Here is a 21834-nt window from a genome sequence, read left to right as displayed (position 1 = left end):
GAGACATTTCAATAATAATTCTAACGTCACATAGTGTGCAGTGATAAGAAATGTACTTGGAGCAAAACACTACATGTGTGCTGAAATTGTACGTCTTTTCTGGGGTGTCCCAGGGGAACTGCACACTTTTATAAGAGTAACTAAGGGTACTTGATTGCTTATACTGAGAGACTAAACTGAAGCATGGCTGACAGTGGAATCCAGCTGCTTTCTGAATATGAAAGTAGTTTTATTTTTAAATGCTTGCATTAGCAATGGATTTTCCCTTTATTTAAAAACAGCCCATAAGACATTCTATTTCAACTGCTTTGGTAGAAACAAAGGACACCTAGTCACCTTCCATCCTAGCTGTCAAACCTCTTTGCTTCATTCTGCATGCACAGAACACCGTTAATCACAGGGGAAAAACAAACCACACCTCTATATACAAACTGCAAGGTGGGTACATTTACTTGCTTTTATAGTGTGTGAGAAATGAGCTGAATGAACACAAACATTTCTGAAATTACCCTGCAGAAACAGTATTTATCTCATACAAATCTCCCAAATACCTACACAAATCTGCCTGTAAATCTTGCTTTTTCCAGCTTTTGTAGCACCCCCCTCCCCACATACGTCTGTGTGTGAATGAGGATTCTACTCAGGAAGCCCTATGGCTTACAGCCTGTGTGAGTTTTGCTAGCTCTTGTTTCCCTGTAAGGCGTGCCAAACTAGATATCAGAAGCCTTTTGTATTAAAGAATCAAAAAGATGGTAAACAACTCTTTCTGCTTCTCTACCTGTATCATCACCTTTTTGTTTAATGTCTCTCCAAGGTTAGAGGGTTTTTTCTTTCTTCTAATTTGCACCTTTTTTGCTATGAGACTTGTAGTTTACATGTAAACACCCCTAGATTTTTTATTCCCATAGGCAAACTGTCAGCGTATCACTGGCACAGATCTCTTGCAACAAAAGTTTTGTAATGTATCAGAAATGATCTGGATCCTTAGACCCAAGTTGTGTCTTGCTGCAAGGAATTACTTTCACTACAGTGACCTTTAGTGGACATTGGTCCCTGTCCTTCACCTGAATCACTGCAAATGCAATCTTCCTTTGACAGCATCCCTTTTTGGACTCAAAGTGGACATTAAATATCACAAATGCAATGTCCCATGCAAGTCTTGAGAAGGCACTGTTACATTTAATAGCCCCTCAGGTCTAATTCAAGATCCGTAAGAAGGTTTGGGATCAGGGTAAACTAGCACCATCAGTTTTTTGGTGTCATCTAAGGTCTAGACAGAAATAGGGATGCATCCTAGCTGCACACCTGTTAAGCCATGTCATAGCTTTATATTTAGGCATACCCTTGCAAACACCGGTAAAGCTTTCGGCTGATGTTTTCACTCTGGGACCCTGGGTGATACAGATTATAATATCCCTCACAGCTAGTGTTTAAATAACATCTGCGAGTTTTCATCAAAAAACTTAGTAAAGAACAGTATGTTTCTCAGGTAAAAACTAAAATATTGTTGCAAGTAGAAGAAATTCAAGTTGAGCGACAAATTGCAGTCGGTAAGTTCACACCTCTAGGCAACAAACGACTATCACATATGGGAAAAACACCTCAAACTACCAGTCATAGCTAGGAATACATGTGCCAAGCATTCAAGTCCACACAGCCATCAGCGACAGGGCGCACTGAAGAGACAAGTGATGACCAGAAATGCAACTGCGTTCCCCTACGATAGCGACAGCATCAGGAAATAGACTTGGGGCGGCTGAATTTATTAATTACTAAGGCTAGGTACACATGCCTGGCCCATATTACCTGCCTTGAAAATTAAGTTCCTGCAAGCCAACTATTCAAGACTGGAATCAAGGTCGGAAATGACCGTGAGCTGCATCAAACTAAATGTGGCAGCAGAGCCCATCTCATCACTCGGAGCGACCCCCGCCCCGCTGCGAGGATGAAGCTGTGTGACAGGAGATCGGCTCCTCCTTGTCTGCCAGGCCCGGCACCTGCCCCTGCCGCTTCCGGGAGCTCGGCAGCCGGGAGGGAAAAGGTGCGAACAGCCGAGGCCGCCGGAGCTGCAGCGTGCGGAGCTGCTGCCCCCTGGAGCACAGGGCCTGCCGCCGGCCACAGCCTGCCCGCGCCAAGCGGGAGCTTCAGTCCGCCAACACCCGCCGACGTTCCAGCTTCCCCGTCCCCGCAGGTGACGGACAGAGCTCCCAAAGGCCTGTGGGGCGTGGAACGCACGGCAGCCCCTTTCTGACCGCCCTGCTTTGCTGCCGCCTCTCGCATTTCGGAGCTGTGGCGGGTGCTGTTCGGCCGGCTCCTCAGGGACGGCCCCGCGCCGCGCCTCAGCACAGCCCCGGCCACGGTACACGACCCACAGCCCCCAGCCACGGCACACTGCCCACGGCACCGAGGCCGGAACCAGCCGACCGTCTCGGAAGCCGCCGTGCCCGCAGGAACCCACGCCGTGTCAGCAGGGAAGCCACTCGCCCCGCTGCAGAGGGCACCCGCCGGCCCCGCCCCTTTCGGCCGTTAACGGCTGACGCTGCCCCGCCCGGCAGCCCGCCCTCGCGCGGCCCCGCCCCTGCGCGGGGGGCGGGGGCGGCTGGGCGCTCACGCATGCGCAGGGAAGCCCTCGGCCCCTCCCAGCGCCACGTCGGTGCCCTGCGCGCGTTCCGCGCCGTCCGTCCCTTGCCGCGGGGCATGCTGGGGATGGCAGTCGCCCTGCCCGCCGGGGGAGCGCGGCCGCCGGCAGGGGCGCGACGCCCACAATGCATCTCGCGGGGCAGCGGGGCCGCCCCGCCCCAAGCTGCAGTCATGTGACCCGCGCGCCGGGCTGCGCCTGCCGCTTCCGCGGGGGAGGGGTGACAGCCGGCGAGGCCGGGGGGGTCCGCGCGCGGCTGCGGGGCGGGGCCTCCGCACAGGTAGCGGCGGCCGGGGGCGGGGCGCGGCGGCCGGGGGGCGGGGCTTGCGCTTCGGTGGCCGTGTAATGTGCGGTGGGGGGCAGAGGGCGGCGGTTGGTGAGGGGCCGGGGGGAGGGGGCTGGCCTCCTCCTTCCCCCCACGCCCCCTGGGCTGACTGGCGTCCTAAGGCTCCGCGCTGATAAGATGGCAGCAGGCGGTAGAGGCTGGGGGCCGCGCCCGCGGTGGGGGGCCCGGCCCGGCCCCCCCTGCCGCCTCCACGGGCTGGTGCGTTTCAGGGGAGGCGTTTCCCCGGGCGAGGAGGCCATGAGGTAGCACCCGGTAATAACGTATATAATAGCAGCAAGGTAGCATTTCTGTCACTGGGCGCTACCCGTCGGTAGTATGTGTAATAGAAATAACAGCTCGGTCTCAGCGGCGTGACAAGGCCGTTGGCTGTCCCTGTAGGGGAGGTTTTTGGGCAGGGATGGGGCACAGCGTCCTGGTGCCACTAACCTTGCTCCGTTTTTTGCTTGGTGAAGGCTCAAGTGGTCATGGTGTTCTCTAGCAATAATCCATGGGATGCAAAGCTTGAGATCATTTTGAGGTGCCTGTGGGCTGAAGCTGATGCTGAAGACTTTAATTCCTGCCTGTTTGCTGAGCAGGCAGGCCTGGGCAGCTTCTCCTGAAACTGGATTCTCTTGTCTGAAGAAATGAGTGACTGGTCATCTTTGAAGAAACTATAAGCTGTATTTCCATGTGCTGTGACCTGTTTTTTTTTTCCCTTGTTTTATTGTAAATGCCAGTTTTAATGGGTGTGTCTTCCTTTTTTTTTGTTTTTTACTTTTTTTTTATTTCCCTTTGAAGGACAAGAAACTAGTCTAGATGCAGTAAGTTGGAAGAAATGGAAGAAAGGAAAATCAAGAGGAGGAGCCCGAAGTCATCAACCAGTCACCCTGCTCAGGTTGCTAACTCCAAGAAAAGCTCAGTGCCGGTCAGTAAAAGTACAGCCTTTTCAAATCCTGCACCGCAGCCTGCAGTACAAAAACCAAAGTTAAAACGGTAAGCTTAGGAGCTTCTTGCAAACTCAGTGGAAGTGAGAGCCAGAAACCTGCCAAAGTTCAGACAGTCTAAAGGGTGTTAAGACTGGCTGGGACAGAATAAAAAGAAAGAGATTCAGACCTGTGACAGTTTTGATGACGTGGGTTTTTTTAGTAAAGGGATTTGTGTTTAATGCAATATAACGGTTATTTTTCAGAAAAGGAAGGTGCTCAATACCCTTCTTGTAAGCTTTATAAAGTGTTACACAGTGCTGTAGACTCATACTGAAGAGATGATAGCCTGATGTGACTGGTGAAAGACAAGAGCTGGGTGATCAAATATGGCAAATGTGGGCATCATATGGGAGATGACAGAGCCCCAGATGTACAGCTATGAGGAACAAAGAAAATACTACTTGACTGCAAGTTTGAAACTGACAAGTAGGGCAGGAAACGGAGGATGTAAATTGAAGAGGATGAGCTAGAACTGGAATTTCTGGGTGGTTTTTTTTTGGGGGGGTCCTGTCAGTGAGGGCAGCAGTAGGTCCTAGGCCATACTCATGCACAGAGAGAAGCATTTGCCTCTTCAGAAAGTACCAATTTGGAATAATTTGTGTGTTGAAGCATTTGCCCCTTCAGAAAGTACCATTTTGGAATAATTCGTGTGTTATCGACGACACATCTGTTTCGGTTTGAGAATGTTAATTTTCCTGCATATTAGAAAATATTATTTCTTGGCTGTGGCAGATACAGTAGATAAATGAGTGAAGAGGGATTTTAAAGTGAAATGTTAGCTAGGGGGAGGCAGCAGCTGAGTTTATTGACCTGCATTAGTTGAAGATTAAATACTGAACTGTTGTCGTTAGCACAGATAGTCTGTTTGAAGGATCTGTTAATTGGCTTGATGAATAATGAAATTCTGCAATGTAAAGTCTATACATTATTTTTTAGGGAAGATGTGTTAATATTTTGAGGGAAATAATAAATACTGATGTGCTATAAATTGGTGATTTCTGCAGCTGACCATATAGTTTACTTATGTCTCATTCTGGTATGTACTAGAAGTTAATTTCCGGTAGTCCACAACATTGGCTAGAGAAGAAAATGCGCTTTTTGCATTAAGTTTTGGAAAAAGACATTCTTGCTCAATTGTTAAGTCAAATTTACCAAGCAGTGGCAATACAGCTTCTTGGAACTTTCCAAGCAAAGCAGTAATTGACATAACAATGTGAGGATGATCTGCTGTTACAATAGTGGAGTAGGAGTATCTAATTCATTTTCACTTAATCTGGAAGAATCCAATGAAATAAGTTTTCCAGATGCAGTAATATGTTGTATTAAACTTCAGATACAAGTGGGAAAAATCAATGACCTTTCTGACATGCAATCATTTTAGTCTGAAATTGAAGTAGAAATAGCCAAAGTTAAGCCTAAATTGAGATGAGTTGCTCTGAGCCAAACCAGTTATGGTAATTTTTGGACCATTAGTTGTTCTGGCATATAGACTATGTAATCCATACCGTTTATAGACTGCAGAAGCTGTTAGGCTGGAAAAAGAATGATTATTTCCCATAGGAAAGAGAATTTTTGACTTGCAGAATGTGGAAGTATTCAAGGGAAGGTGGGGCTTACTGTGCTGTAAACCCTGTTATCTTCACTAATTAAATAAAGCTTCTTTAATAAGCCTGTTTATTTTAAGTACCCCACAGTATTCTAAGTTTTGATTTTTAGGTTCAAAACTTTTCACTGAATCAGGTTCTGAACAGAATGATCATAAGGCTGCAGAAGCAGCCGTGCCAATGTGGGAGAAAGGCTGCATATGCACGTGGACAGGCAAATTTGGGATGAGAACAGCCCCTTACCTGATTTGTATTAGGTTAGGCTGCAGTCTGTCTGTCTCTGGGTCAAAGATGAAATATGCTGCTTCTCAGTGGGAATTGTGTTTAGCTTCCATATCGATGGCACGTTCATTTGGATTTATAATGGTTATTAATTTTCATCCATGTAGTTTCTGTGGGCAGTGGTGCTCTGAATAAATTGTATGTCTAGAGAAAAATACGTGGGATGCAGGAAATTTGACTGCTTTGTTGCAGAGGGAGCTGTAGAGAATTTTTAGCATATTCAACATTTGTTTGGGCATGGACTAGTTATATTTGGTATGTGTTAGAGTACTGGGAGGTTGTGTTTTATGGAGAGTTTTACAAAACTGGGCTGTTACTCAAAGGTGGGAAGAAGCTCTAAGAGAAGATTAATCTGGTGGTGTGGTCACCTTCCTGTATAAGCTGTAGCAAGTTTTTAGCCATACTGGCTGCAGTCTATAGGTGTTTGTGACAACAGGAGCATATGATTGTTGAGGGTTTTTCTTTCTGGCTTAAAGAGAGTTTCCAGATGTTTTCAGGATTATTTTATGTAGATAGTGCTCCATGCACTATGTGTCATTGTTGGGTAATGGTCCTCTTCAGATTATTAATATGGCCATTACATACATGTGCTCCACTGAGGTTTCCCTCCCTTTCCTATTAGTAGGAAAGCAGATTGTTGGAATCCTTCACTTTGCAGTATCAAACTGTCAAGACAGTGATGATGCTCTTTGTTCTTAAGACCGGGTGTTCCATTTTTTAATTTAAAAAGAGTGATTGAAGTATATATTTTCCATTTGATTTTTGAAGCCCAGGTGCACACTTACCTGACACTTCAGATTTTCGATGAAAGCGAAAGCAGGAAGTAGTCTTTTTGTTTTAATTATTTTTTTCAGTGTAATAAAAGAGAAAGCCAAACCTCCAGGAGGCGAAGCAAAAGGGGCAGAGGCAGCACCAATCCAGCATTCTTTTCTCACAGATGTATCAGATGTTCAGGAAATGGAAAGGGGACTTCTGAGTCTCCTGAATGACTTCCACTCTGGCAAACTTCAAGCATTTGGTAAATGCATCAATTGTCTGTATACAATCTTTTTTTTTTAATAGCTACATGATGGTAACATTTGTAAACAAGTGTGCTGTATGGAGAGACTGTCAGTCTGGACTCAGATGTATGAAAATAAAGTTTAACACAATTAATAGATTTTACTGCATTTTTAAAATTATAGTCCTGTTGTAAGGTTGTGAGATTTGGTGTGAGATTATTCAATTGCCATTTCATTGTTCCTACCAGGATGGCTTACCAAAGACAGCACCTTGGTTATGGATTTAAGATCCCAATTTTAAAGCCATTTATCTATGAGAGTATAAGAATAATAAGAATTACTTAGCACCTGATTTGGTGCTTATTATAGGTAACAAGTTCTGTGGAATCCAATGCAATTGTATTTTGCTTAGCTTACCCTTCTATCTTACCATCTTACTATTCTTACTACTTCACATTTGATGGAAGCTTCAGAAAAAATATAACATTTTTGCTCCCTTTTTTCCCCCTATACTGAGTAGAAAGGTGCTTATGTACTTTTGCAGGTTTAGTGTTAGGTCAGCATGTCATGTTAATTCCACACTGATTTTCCAAGAGAACCTGAAAAGTCTGTGTTACGTAAAGCATCAGTTACAAGGAAAAAAAACCCCAAGATAAATCAAATTTAGAAAGAAGGTTTACTGTGACCCTATTTAAAGTAAAAAACAAACAAACAGGGTCTTCCTGAATTGGAGAGAAATTCAGGAGTACAGAACAAACTCATATATTCTAAAAACATGTTAGTAAAGTTCAACACAACATAACACCAGTCAGGATGACAAGCTTCAGTAGTGAAACAGGAAGAAGTCATTGAGAAAGCAGATTAACTTGTAAATTTGATGTTTAAATTCCTCTTCATGTAAAAAGCTGTATCTTTGTACGTTCATTTGCTCTCTCAGGTTTCTTTAGATAAAGCTGTTGCTTGTCCTTCTAGGAAACGAATGTTCCATAGAGCAGATGGAGCATGTGCGGAGTATGCAGGAGAAACTTGCTCGTCTTAACCTGGAGCTCTATGGGGAGCTGGAAGAACTCCCTGAAGATAAAAGAAAACTAGCCAGTGACTCCAACCTCGATAGGCTGCTGTCAGATGTAAGTGCTGGGAAAGCAGGAAGTGTGGAACTTTGCTCACAGTACTGGGTTCACTGCTGGGTGGACAGTGATTTATAGCTGAGGAGAACATAGTTCTGAAATGAACAGAGATACAAGACCTACCCTCATCTTGTTTGTGAGAAAACACGGCACCTTGCCCTCTCTTTATTAGAGGCTGCTGCTTGTTTTGATGAGTGGAACAGTCTTGGCTGTAAAATTTCTGAGGATGTAGGCCTGTTCAGAGATGGCCAGTGTACCAGGGAACTATGATTATTTTCCCTGTGGCTTATTCTTCTACATCTGGGGAAAACCACACATAACAAGGAATTTAGATATGTATATTCCACACTTTCAGTTTCTCCTTTTCGCTGATGTATTTCCATAAAACCCAAAACAAAGTCTTCAAATTTCCTGAGATCAGCAAATTTAAACTTACTTTGGGACTTAGCTCTGGTGTAGAATTCAGCACAGGTTTGCTTTGCTTTTTGTAGTAAAATCATACATTTCAGCCCAAACTATTTGGGATTTCCTTCATTGTTTTAATGTATTTCATCAGATCAGTGTAACAGTTGCATTTATTTGACTAACGGAACACCATTTCTCATTCTTTCTACATTTTTATTGCAGCTAGAAGAACTAAATTCATCTATGTATCCTTTTTCTCAAATGTCTGTTTTTTCTATTTGATTACAGTTAATAATTATTTCTTTATGGTGTCTTTATAGGAATCAAATCGCTTTAATAATGCTTTCTTTTAAATTAGTACTGTAATACAGCATGAATTTTAGGTTCTTCTAATACACAAATGACAGAATCCTAACACCTTTAATTACAGGCTGTTTTTTCATGTGGTGATTTCTTTAGCTAGCATGTACCACTTTAGACAATGTGTTGACAGTTGGTGGCAAAGCCCATCAGAAGCAGGTCTCTACATGCATCTTGCTGAGACATTCTGGAACAAATATAGATTGTAATATCCCTTCTATAGTATTCAGAAGTGTTCTGTCCCATTGATAAGTGAATCTTACTCTTTTTGTTTTTTCTAGAAATATGTGCAGCTCTTTATCACTGATTCTACTGTGAACAGTGGACTGACCTAATTTTTTATTTGTAGGGTGAGACAATGGTCAAGTCAAATTCTTCAGCAGAGCTTTAGTAATTGCACAAATGTGCTGTTAGCCCACCCAGCAGATAAATCTGAATGTCTTGGCTTGCCTTTTACAGCATACTTTTGATGCACTAAGAACACAATTGAGGAGTGTTGCGTTCAGTTTATACTGTGGTCTCGTTATTTCTGATGTTACACACTTTGTTTGCATTGAGGAAGGTGGGACTGAAGATACTGCACTGGTATATACATTCTCTGTGTCTGTGGAAGGTGTCTAAGGCTAGGTCTCAAACGCAAGGGGAATATGGTAACATCATGTAAGTGATAAAAATAATCTGCTATCCCCCTTGGTTCACCAGCTAATTCTGGGGGCATGTAATACTTAAGGCTCATCGAGGAAGATTAATCTACTAGTTGACAACTAGCATAGGATTTAATAGAACTGAATTAATCTGGACTGGTGCATACCTGTCCCAGGACTAAGCATAGTTTTGTGTAACACTATCTTGTTTATACCTTATCTCTATGTGAAAATGTTATTCCTTAATGGCTTGCTTCAGCCAAAAACTACATTTAGCAGATGCTCAAGATATTCCAAATAGTACCACAGGTTGAAAGAACAGCTTTGTCAGTTTGGATTCTCCCAGAAGCTTTTATTTTGTTTTTCCTGACAGTGGAATCTGGAACAGTTGTGGGTTTTGGTGGTAGGTTTTTTTTGTTTTACACAAACAACAAGAAACCCCAACCACCCCACACAATGAAGAATCAAAAGTGCAAATCCAGGTGTTTATTTTTGCATATTTCTGAGCACTGCATTATGTCAGGACTCAGTATCTAGAGTTCTAAGTAGGTTGTTATGATGCTATGCTTTTTATTATTGCCTTATTTAATAGAAAAATTGGGGAAACTTGGAAGTACACTTCTGCTCAGTGTTGTTCATATGGGTGAAAATGATATGTATATAAGTTAATTAGCCTTTTTCCAGTTTTTATCAAGGTAGCGATGATGACGATGCCTTTCTGATCAGTATGTAGACAATCTGCACACTAAATCTTCAGTGTTTTGTTGATCAGCAATGACACAGATTAAAATAAAACTTTTTAAATATTTTGTTTAGAGATGCTGCTGTCTGTTCAGCTGTGTTAAGATAAGAGTTCTTGCATGGCCTGAATGTTTGCAGTTTACTTTTCATTACTGTGAATAATTATAAAATGTCACTAAATGAGAACTAGCATGCATACTGTCAGTCACATACTGTGAAATTTTAAAGTTGGGTAAATGTGTTACTGTTCAATAAATCCAATATATGCAATTTTGTAGTAATTCCTGTGTTAGAAAAAGTCTGGTATTAATTGGTATCATCTTTGTGTCCACAGTCAGAGAAAAAAATTCTTTAGTGTAAAATCAGGCTAGTTTTAAATCCAAAATGTCTATCCTAGTCCACCAAACTATGCCTTTGATTCTAGAATTTTTTTTTATATTGAGGTTTTAGGTAGTATGTTAAGTTTCTATATACTTACTACACAAGGAATGAAATCTTTATTCTTCTATTTGAGAGGTAAACTTTCATTGGGCACGTGACTAGGGAACAAAAGATAGCCTCTTGTTTGGCATCTTTGGAGAAGATGTGTCTTCAGCTGCAAGATGTAGTTGTGGATTCCATTGGCTCCAGATCTTTTCTGAATCCCACAGTGTGCTCTGGCTACAAACTTAGCCTCAAACATTTGTCATTCCCTGCCTCACCTATCGGGCAAGTCTCTGATTAACAAACCAGTAGGGATCTCAGTTGGGCTTTTCCTTTAGGATGCTGTTGTTCTTTACAGGATTTATCTCCCTTACTGTTGAGATTCTCTAGGAGTTTTGCATGCTTGTAAAAGTACCTCAAAGTCCCAGGCTGCTGCTAGGTGTGTACCCATGATAATGTGAAATCCAAAGTTTGCTTAGGAGAACTAGCAACATGCTCCTCAAAATGAAGCCAAGGTTGTTGTTTTTTTTTCCCCTGCTCTAACAAATAATTGGGCAGTTAACCTTTTCTGCCCAGTCACTTCTCACTGTAGGCACTATGGCCTCCTTTCTGTGCAGGCTTATGAACATCGAGTGAAAAAGTGGCCTGGTTTAGCCTCATGCCTCAAGATGTGTAAAGGTGTGAGGGTAGTTACAATGGCAAAAGTCACTAGCAGAGCTCATTTATACAAGCAAAGTCACAGTCTTGCAGGTCATTTGGATTCAGGAGAGCTATACCCTCACTAGCATCTTATTGCCAGTGTAGTATATTGCAGTGTTGTAATACATGCTGTTCTCAAAACATACTTTTAACCAGTAGTTTTCGTAGTTTAAACTGTTCTACGAAAGAGGTAATCTCTTGCTGTGGGCTCTGTCATCTAACTCTTGAGATTTATGACTTAAAACACACTTCAAATAATTTACAAACCTGTTGTCTGTGGGATGTCTTCATCTCTAAATTTCAGTAGCAACTTATGCAAGTATGTAACAAAGCTATAATTTGAGATACAGACATAAATAAATTTCTCAAGCATCTGTTTAGAATTTTACAAGAATTAGCACCTATTTCTTCAACCACCATAAGCCCATGGGTAATCGCAAGTCCCAAGGAATGCATTAACTGCAAATAATTAGGAAATTAAAATTCTCTTGTCTCCTCCTGGATTCAAATTTGCATCTTCTACACAATTCATTAATGATGTATGCTCATTATCTTTTGGATCTACGCATAAGTTTTGTAACAAGATCTCTGAGAGACTGAGCTTTTCTATGTAGTAATAATCTAATTGCATTTCTAGGCTCTTGCAGGAAAAAAAATATCTACTGTAATATATTTGTGGACAGGCTTTTGCACTTATGTACTTTCATAAGTGGCTGCAGAAAATGAATTCTTTTCTGTTATCTTGTTTCCTGAAGAGTTGTTTATGGAGATGAGAGTGTATTAACATTGTTTCCCAGCCTGAACTCACACTGATAAAAGGATATGGTGTTTGAAAGAAGATGCTCTTTCCTGCATCACTGATCTAGATTATCTCACTCCAAGAGTCATCTGTGTAACCTCAGTGAACTAAAAAAGAAAATAAAAATCAGGAAGAAAAGCTAACAGGAAAATGTCCAAGAAAAGATGATTCGGAAGAGATGAGGGTCAGTGGTATTACCTGCCTCTTTCTTCAAAAACAGCAAGACAAGTGATTAAGGCAGGCATCTTTTGTTCAGAAAATATACTGAACTCTGAAAATAAGTTTCAACATAAATAGGTAAGGACTGATTTATTTTTTTCCCCAGTAAGTTTATTAAAGTGGCCAATTTATACAAATGGTAACACACCCATGCTGAGTTGTGTCTTGAAATTCTCATTTGTGTAAAGGAAAATAAATATATTTATCAAGGTCTACTGACCCAATTCTCTTAGTGTTCTGCAGGTTGTGTTTTGCAACTATAGTAATGCAAAGGTACAAGGACTAAAGGCCTAAGAGCAAAGTTAAAAAAACCCAAAACCCAGAACAAAAGCCTAGTTAAATGAGTCATGACCTTTAGTTCAATCAGTTAAGAAACAGGGCATATTTACTGTGGAGTTCAAGGGCACCTTAGAGCCTTATAGACTTCACAACTGTGTCACCTTCTTTGTATTTGTATTTAATATTGATTGCTAACACCTGTTCAGTATCCCTGATGGTCCCAATTCATCATGGTTATGTTGTAGTTCAGAGTCTTTAACCTTTAATGCAGTGTACACAGGGAGTCTGTAGCATCAGTGTATGATGCTTAGTGTTTGTCATATGTTTCAACTCTTGAAACATTATGTATTTACTTCTAGTTCTAGTCATTACAGAAACTTAAAAATCCTACCTCACTGTCCTCACCTAGAGAATTGAGTATGACTTCTTTTTTTTATTTCTTCAAACACAGGTTAGTGATTTTTCCAGGAGTTATACTCTATGAATTTTCACATAAAAGAATGAAGGAAATTACACATTTCCATAAAAGGCAATAAAGTCCAACTCTTGCCCTAGGACAGAAGCAGACCTGGGAACGCTTTGTCCACATAATGTCTCAGGCTTCTTAGGAGAAATCTTCACTCTTGTTTTCACATGGATAATTTCCCCTACTGTTGTTCCTTTCTGTAAATACCAACTATTGTAGGTGTAATAGGTGTGTTGAGGGCACTCTTTTCTAAAGCAGAGCTTACTTAACACAGGGAAGCTGGGCACAGAGCGCACTTCTTAAATATGAAGATGGCAGCCAAATTTGGCCTAGACTCTCACAATACACGTAAGGAAGTTAGCAGGCTTACTGTGTGTTAGGGTTGTTTCTTCTAAATGCGCTTGTGTTTCATCACTCCTCATGCGATTGAATCTGGCACATCCTGTCACATACATGAATCTGTTCTGTCTACATGCAGACCCTGAGTTCAGAGACTCTTTAGGATTACTATCAGAGAATGTATTTTAGCCATAATACTGGAAGTTTGTTCCTTTTTAATTAAAAATGAAAAATAATGACATGCACTGTCAGTGGACTATACCTTGTGCATCTCACTATTGTTGTCACAAAACATGGGCTTTATCACAACCCTCTCTTCTCAGTATAAAAATTACCATATTTAATGTGAATGAGTACATACTGAACCCTGAATTGACAGCAGCACTGTACATGGGGAGAAGGTGGTGTTATTAGACCTGCATCAATAGAGCAGAGCAATCAAAAACACAGTTCTGAGCTTCAGCCAGCTGACAGCGAGGAGCTGTTAGGGTGAATGCAAACAAGCTGCAGATCAGCTGGCATGTTTTAATTTGTAGGTGCCAACCTAGAAAGACTTCACAGTAGTTGCATGTTTGCTTCTTTGCTCTTGAGAATACAACACTTGCTATACCATATTTTATAGTTTCTTTGAAATTGTTAAAAGCTTGCAGGAAGAAAATACTGCTGCAAATCACACCCTTTCAACTGCTTTCAAAGGAACAAAGGATATCTTTTTTTAATCTAGCAGCAGAAAAACTGATTGTAGCACTGTCTTTAAAAAACAATACTCCAAATATTCAAACTACTGGATGTAATTTCAACACAAAATATAAAGCAATTCTCAGAATTAAATGATTGATAAGGGTAACAGTATACTGCATGTAAGAAACGGTATCAAAAATGCAAATATCTGTGCTCACGTGATTTGGCTTTTGGTGCACAAACACCTTGATGGAGGAGCTCAGGTTCTCTCTTCATCCTGATTAACTAGCTGACACATCTTGGCCTTCTGATGCAGCAGTGATTATTGCCTTCTGCACCAGAAGCACTTGCAGTAGATGCACTGTAAATTCAATGTCTTTAATTTAGTGCAAACCATGAGGATTTTATCCTAAGAATGCAACAAAGCTCAATTTGGCAAGAGACTTGGTTTCTAAGGCAAGGCAATGTCTTGTTAAGTTCCAGATTGGCCTAAACCAATTATTCTCAGAAGTTCATGGAACTACATCAGCAGCTGTAATTTAAACCTACAGCCATGGATTCAGAAAGGCATACAAAGAACAGCAGTCCCTTTAAAGCAGCCTTACCATTCAGGAGGTTACTAGTCTGAAATGAAAAACTTGAAAGCCGTTTCTTCACTTTTGTCACACACAAACCTACCTTGGGAGAAGATAAAAGTGTGCCAAGTGTGGATTTACAAGGAAAGGAAAACAATTACCAGTAATTTTGTACTTCCCAAACATCAAAAAGCATATTTTTAAACTCCCTGCTCCCCATACAGCAGCAGCACTGGAAAAGGCTTTCTCTGCCATCAAACCCACTAATACATGGTATAAAAATAAACAAGAGTGGCTGAACTGCTAAGTTTATAAATCTGCAATCCCACGTTATTAGGTAATGAAGTTGGGGTTTCTGCCAGAAAAGCTGGGCTTTCAATAGCAAATGAAAAACATGTTTCAATAGAACACACTACTACTTCTGTAAATGTACTTAGCCAAGGAACTGCTGGTGAGCTGGATCGGGAGTAGAACCACTGCTCCAAAGGCTCTCTTTGGGTAGGGTTTCAAACACTTTCAAGTCTCCAGAATTGTGCGTGCTGGAAAAAAAATCCAGCCTGGCAGGGCTGTAACCTTGCACATTAGGGCACTACTGACTCTTCACTCACTTTCCCTAATGAAAAAGTCTAGTAAATAGTGGCAGAGTGTGCCAGTAGATTTTAAAAGCATGAAATATGTTGGGTCTTGAAAAACAACAGCATGCATTTTCAAAATCAAGTTTTTTTCCAAGTTTCTCTGTTGAATTAGGAATTTATATAGAGATACATATATATATATGTATTTTGAAAGGTGTGTAAGTTTGTGGTTATTGGCATCCATCTTCCCAAACAACTGCTACGTGTGCCAAGTCCCTGCTTTCCTGGAAACGGCTGAAGACCTGCTTGCTGATGGGAAGTTGTGAATGACACTGAGCAAGAGCTGGAACAGATTTTAGGTGAGGGTTTAATTGAACTCGGTCAGCTAAAATCGATACAAGTAAACCGGTATTTCTTAACACCTGGAAGAAACAATAGCGTAGTTATTTCAAGACCTGTTCTCGCATTAACTTTCTTTTGCTACATATATTTATACAATGTTTAGTAGATGATTGTCCATAGCTCTGAATACTGAGGCATTCCTATTTTTCTTCTCCCTAGAGTGGAACTCTTACTAGTAGCATCTTGTGATAAGCTACTGCTGAATAAGAAACTACTTGCAGAGACTGCCTGCTATTGCTTACAGAGTGTTTCCTTCTGTCCAGAAGGCCAGTCCATAGAAAACTGAACAAGTACAAAACCCAACACTCCAGCCAGAGTAGTGCTAGAGTTTATATTGGCAAGCTGGGAGACAAGAAGAGAACAACTTGATGCCAAAATGTGAGTCCGTTCCTGGTGTGCAGTGAGCCAATCTTACACATTTGAAACAAGACACTGTTTTATTACAGAGTGCACAAGCCTGGAGCTGGCAAAGCAAGCCAGTGTACCACAGCACTAAGCTGTACGTCATATATACAATCCATACATCCTGTATACAATCCAATTCTATATAGGGTCTTATTTCAGTCCAAAACCAGTTCATTAAAAATTCTTGACTTTTAGTTTCAAAGGAGCCACTTCTTCTGATTTCCCCCTCAAAGGCTTGCCCTTCCAAGTTCAAAGATACACTTGATCACTGAGTTGGAAAGGATGCACTGGTACGTCCAATGGTACAGGTGCCTCTCTCCACCTGTACGAAGAGGAGAGTCCCAAAGACAATCTATATTCACTTAACACCTAATCACCAGAAATACGCATTTGGTCTTCCTCTCCTGTTAAATTTACAGCATACGCTCTTCCATATAATACTTCAAATGGGCTCACCTTTTCCCTAATAACTCTTTTGGGGTGATTCTGATCTCATTAAAGTGCTAGGTAAAACATTCTATCCGTTTTAAATTAGATTCTTGACACAATTTAGCCAACTGCTTCTTTAAAGACCTATTCATCCTTTCTACTTTCTCACTAGGCTGGGGTCTCCAAGGTGTATGTAAATCCCATTTTATTCCTAAAAGAGCAGAAATTGTCTGTATTACTTCTGCTATAAAGTGTGGGCCCCTGTCTGATGAGATCCCACTTGGAACTCCAAATGTTGGTACAATTTCATTTAATAATTTCTTCATTACCTCTCCAGCTTGGTTGGTCCAGCACAGGAAAGCTTCAGACCATCCTGAAAAGGTATCTACCAGTACCAAGAGATATTTATTATTACTGCATTTTGGTAATTTCAGAAAAATCAATCTGCCATCATTCTCCCAGGATATTCCCTTTCTTTACCTCTCCAGGTGGAGGTCTTAATTCCACTTTAGGATTATTTGTACAACATAATATTATTTTACTATTTGATCAGTGTAACTTTGCACCTCTGGCCCTACTGCACACCTCCTAATGCTTGTGATTATAGCATCTCCTGCCATGAGTTCCTTCGTGTGTTGTAGTATCTTCCGCATTATGGAAGCTCTTACCAAACGTTGTCCAGCAGATGTCACCCACCATCCGTCTGAAGTCCTCAAGTATTTTAGCATTTCAGCCAACTCATTCTCTTTTTCATTGTATTTGGGTGCTTCAGGTCTCATTACGTTTTGAGGAATCACAGCTCCCATGATTGCTTCGTTGGCTGCTCTTTTTGGTATTTCATCAGCCTTACAATTCCCTCATATGACTTCAGTTGCCCAGGTTGGTAAGCCTTACAGCAAATTATGGCCACTTCTAATAATTTCAGTATTTCTGATCCATGCTTAATAGGTGACCCTTGGGAGGTTAAAAGTCCTCTTTCTTTCTTCCCGTATTGCCCCATGTGCGTGTATCTCTCCAAAGGGATATTTAGAGTAAGCATATATATATATATATATATATGCTTGTTTATCCTGTGACAATTCCAAAGCTCTAGTCAAGGCAATTCATTCAGTTTTTTGTGTTGAAGTACTTAATGGCAAGGGTTGTGAGTCAACGACATCCCTCCAAAGTTACCGCTGCATATCCAGGTCAGCATTGTCCATCCGGGGTAAAACTGCTGCCATCTGTGTACAGAGTCCACTCAAGATTTTTCAGTGGAACATCCTTCAAATCTGGCCTACTAGAAAAGATGTTCAATAGTGAACACACAATCATGCTCTAGGCTTCTATCACCCAATATGGGCACCAAAGTAGCAGGATTCAAATTGGTTATTATTATTATATAAAAATATATTTATATATTATTTAAACATACATCACCTGGTTCCAGTAATACTGCTTGGTCCGTTCTACTGCGTGATAACCAGTGATGTCCTCCTTGTTCCAGCACTGAGGTCACAGCACATGGCACAAATACAGTCATCTTTTGTCCTGAAGTGAGTCTTCATGCTTCTTAAATCAGTGACAGTTGCAGCCACTGCACGGAGACAGGCTGGCTATCACTTACTCACTTGATCCAGTTGTTTAGAAAAGTAAGTGATGGGCTTTTTCCATTCTCCCAATGCTTGAGTCAAAACCCCCAAAGCAGTATGTAACTTTTCATGTACACATAAGGCAAATAGCTTATCCAAATCAGGTAATCTCAATGCTGGAGCTTTCCTTAATGCCTTTTTAATATCATCAAATCCTTTTCGACGTTCAGGAGTCCATTCCAGTACATCCCCTGGTTGTTTTATGGCTTCGCATAGCGGTTTAGCCGTTAAGTCCAAAATTCAGGATCCAAATTCTACATCACTTGGCCATTCCAAGGAATGCGCTGAGTTCCCTTTCTGATGGTTGGGATGCAATCTTACAAATGGCTTCCTTTCTTTCACTGCCTAGTTTCCATTCTCCTTGGGATATTTCAAACCCAAGATACTTAACAGTCTCTTTGACCAACTGAACCTTCTTCAGAGTGACTCAATATCCAGCCATTCCCAGATAATTTAACAAACTAATTGAGGCTCCAGTATGTCCTTGCTTAGTTTCAGTTCCCCCCAAAATATCATCAACATATTGCAGCAAAGTTGCTTCTGGATTCTTACCTTGCCAGACTTCCAATTCTTTTGCCAGTAGGTTACCAAGCAAGGTAGGACAGGGCTGGGTTTGAATCCTTGCGTAGGACTGTCCCACAAAGCTGCATCTTCCTTCTCGTGGTGGGACATTCCTATTCGAAAGCAAAGAGCTTCTGGCTTTCTGAACCTATATGCAGGAATATGCAGGAAAAGGCATCTTGCAAATCTAAAAGAGTGAAACAGACATCATTCCCTGCTATATTGGTCAAAAGAGTGTAGGGGCTCGGCACCACTGGATGTACATCTACAAATATTTTGTTAATTGCCCTCAAATCTTGCACCAACCAGTATTCTGTAGAATGTGGCTTTTTCACTGGCAAGATGAGAGTATTATATTTTGATTGACATTCCTGTAGAAGGCCATATTGCATGGATTTATTTATCAAGGTCTGTAATCCAGTTTTTGCTTCCATTTTCATAGGATATTGCTTTTTTTCTTACTGGTTTGGAGTTCTGTTTTAATTCTGCCTTTATCAGTGTGATGTCAGCTTTCCCTGGTACTTCAGTCACCCATACCAACAGAAATACAGCATCCAGGATTTCTTTGGAGATTTCCGGTTCACTTTGTTGTTCCCCTTGCAGCAGATATCTGTGCCTTCTAGACACTTTCTAATGGGATATGCAACTGAATGGAATTCTCAGAAAATGTTATTTGGGCCTGTAGTTTACTAAATAAATCCTGACCTAAGAGAGGTAGAGGGCATTTGGGCATACACAAGAATTCACCTGTTAAAAGTTTTACCTCCAATTTGACATTCCACTGACTTAAAAAACTGCTTTAATTCTCTCTTTCCAGTAACCCCAACGATCAGCATATTAAATTTACTGAGAGGCCCCTTACAGCTAGTTACTACAGAGTAAGTTGCTCCTGTATCTATCAAGAAATCTATGGTTTAATTCCCCAACTTGACTGGAACCACAGTACCGGCTGGGGATGCCTTTAAACTCACCCCCAGCCCCCTTCATTTCATATCATAATTTTCTAGCAGTAATAAATGTGACGCTGGGGAAGGTTCCCCTTTTGTTGATGTCTGTGCCTGCCCTTTCAATAACAGACAGCCAGCTTCCCAGTGTCCCTCCTTCTTAAAACAGCCACATTGATTTGCCACGGTGGAGGTTCCTGTAGGATGTGGTGTAAATCCCCATCCTCAACCCCTACCCTCCAAAATTTCCTCCTTTACCTCTATTTCCCTGAGCTACAGCAGCTGCCAGCAAGTGAGCTTGACATTTTTGGTCTCTGTATTTTTCTTTTTGCTGCTGCTTCTTTTCTATTTCATCCCTACCATCATATACCTTATAGACAATTTCAGTCAACTGAGAAATGCTCATCCCCCCAGCCTCATCTACTTTCTGTAGTAAATGGAACATGTACAGATACCGGTAATTCTTCTCAATCCTTGCCTCAATAGAGCTTGTATTATTGGTTTGGTGTGCTCTCGTTCTTCCAGATACTGGGCTAAAGTCTGAGACTTGTGCCCTGTAGCTGGATCTTCCAAAGCAGCACTACTACTGCTGCTGCTTTCAGCAACAGTTTCTATTTTGGTTCAGCAACTAACAATTGAACATCCCCTTCCTCCTCACTTTTCTGAATACAGCCTCTCCCCATTTCACACGCTACACAACATTTTGACTCCTTTTCCCCATTTTCTGCTGGCACATATAATCCATTTGGATCAGTATCCAGTAGCTTACATTTCTTTCTTATCTCATAATTACTTGCAGGGAGAAAAACAGACCAACAAACAGTACTTCATCTCATTCTTTTAATGTCCTGCAAAATAACATTAATGGCAATATAGTATTTAAGATTCCATTTTCAGACCGATTCTCCTCATCCCTTAACTTACATATTGGCCACCATCAAATACAATGTTGTTTCAATTTTTCTTTTGCCATGGGGTCTCCCCCCAACTTATTCCAATGGGTACAAGGGTGGTATTTTGGTAGAGGAACCAGTTCCCATTTTATAATTGTTTCCCCCAAAAAATCTCTTTATCCAAGCCTGCATACACTCAGCTAGAGTTCACCAACTCACCACATCTACGTGTACCAGTTCTTTTAATCTCCTACCACGATCCTGGTGGAGTCACTTATGTAGAAATTAGCTTTCCAAAAATCAAATTCAAACAACCATTTATACTTAGTCAATACGGTATCCTGATTTAGCATTGCACTTTTCAGTCACTTACCACCCAGCAAGGGAAAGGGATCAGTGGCATCCCCTGATCAACAGGTCAGTGCACACTGGAATCCAACTGTTCCACCTCCCCGCTGTCTGCAGCAAGTCGAATCGAGCAAGGTTCTTGGCGAAGTCCCATCTGGTCACCAAAACTGTTGTCGCTAAAATGCGAGTCTGTTCCTGGTGTGCAGTGAGCCAATCTTAGACACTTGCAACGAGACACCGTTTTATTACAGAGTGCACAAGCCTGGAGCTGGCAAAGCAAGCCAGCGTACCACAGCACTAAGCTGTACGTCATATAGAAAAAACTTTCTGCGCTTTCCCTGCCCAGAGGGACTGGCTGCACATCTGCATCTCCATTACCTAACTTCTTTTACTGCTAGGCATGCTCTCTGAGGAAGGGTCTCTTCTAATGGGCCTGGGTCTTTCCCTTAGGGGGTGTGACTTTTAGTATGATAATGAGGGTCGTTCACTTCTAGGGCAAGGCTAAGGACCATAAGAGCTGAACATGAACAAGCTAATCTAAGTACATATGGCTTGCATCACAAAGATGGGATGTTCTTTGTTCTGTCATTCCCAAGGCTGACTCCCTTGATTACAAGGCCCTCCACTCATCATTCTTGACAGCTCTAGCAGGTCAGCTTGACCTAAATTCTGTGCACGTGTTTGTTTAACATAGTTAAATACTAAATCAGAGTTCAACCCTAAATCAGAGTAAAGAATTTGGGAGTTTAGACAACACAAGGGATTCTCAACTGGCAATTCTCACATTTTCTGCACAAAAGACCTTAAGTAAAACAGCCTGAATTCCTGTGCAAGCAAACTCATATTTTTCCTTATAAAACTACCAATGTAATTAAACATTCAAAAAGGCATCTATCTGCTCCCCGGTGAACAGCATATTCTATATATATGCTCCACATGTGTATATATATATCCATGCATATATATATATACAGAGAATAGACTCCACGCATATCCTTTGATTGATGGTCTTGTTCTCCGACTAAGTGCATGATGTTTGGGTCTTGAAGAACA

At 41.4% G+C, this 21834-nt stretch overlaps 1 protein-coding gene across 5 annotated transcripts; it reads left to right on the top strand.

The window, feature by feature from the left end:
* Nucleotides 1–2713: 2713 nt before the first annotated feature.
* Nucleotides 2714–17463, top strand: CCDC28A (coiled-coil domain containing 28A). Of its 5 annotated transcripts, XR_013928591.1 has the most exons (7): nt 3001–3226; nt 3762–3956; nt 6690–6853; nt 7809–7963; nt 8591–8613; nt 9632–15527; nt 15730–17463. XR_013928591.1 is itself a non-coding variant. In XM_080390197.1 (6 exons), exons 2-6 carry the CDS (start codon nt 3799–3801, stop codon nt 9684–9686), a joined length of 555 nt encoding a protein of 184 aa, XP_080246323.1. In that variant the 5' UTR covers nt 2714–2918; nt 3762–3798; the 3' UTR covers nt 9687–12464. The 5 variants fall into 5 exon arrangements, 4 of the variants coding, with proteins under 4 accessions (XP_080246323.1, XP_080246326.1, XP_080246325.1 ...); XM_080390197.1 differs by lacking the exons at nt 3001–3226; nt 15730–17463 and adding an exon at nt 2714–2918 and having other exon boundaries at nt 9632–12464; XM_080390200.1 differs by lacking the exon at nt 15730–17463 and having other exon boundaries at nt 3001–3182; nt 9632–12464.
* The last annotated feature ends 4371 nt before the right edge of the window (nt 17464–21834 follow it).

This window comes from Falco punctatus, assembly GCF_963210335.1.
Source record: "Falco punctatus genome assembly, chromosome: 5".
Classification (NCBI taxonomy): domain Eukaryota; kingdom Metazoa; phylum Chordata; class Aves; order Falconiformes; family Falconidae; genus Falco; species Falco punctatus.
This window is presented reverse-complemented; position numbering and strand designations above follow the sequence as displayed.

Excerpts from the sequence above, each read along its gene's own strand:
- CCDC28A (XM_080390197.1), top strand. The coding sequence starts at position 3,799 with ATGGAAGAAAGGAAAATCAAGAGGAGGAGCCCGAAGTCATCAACCAGT. Across the intron at positions 3,957-6,689 it reads CAAAAACCAAAGTTAAAACG|TGTAATAAAAGAGAAAGCCA; the intron begins GTAAGCTTAGGA and ends TATTTTTTTCAG. Across the intron at positions 6,854-7,808 it reads TGGCAAACTTCAAGCATTTG|GAAACGAATGTTCCATAGAG; the intron begins GTAAATGCATCA and ends TTGTCCTTCTAG.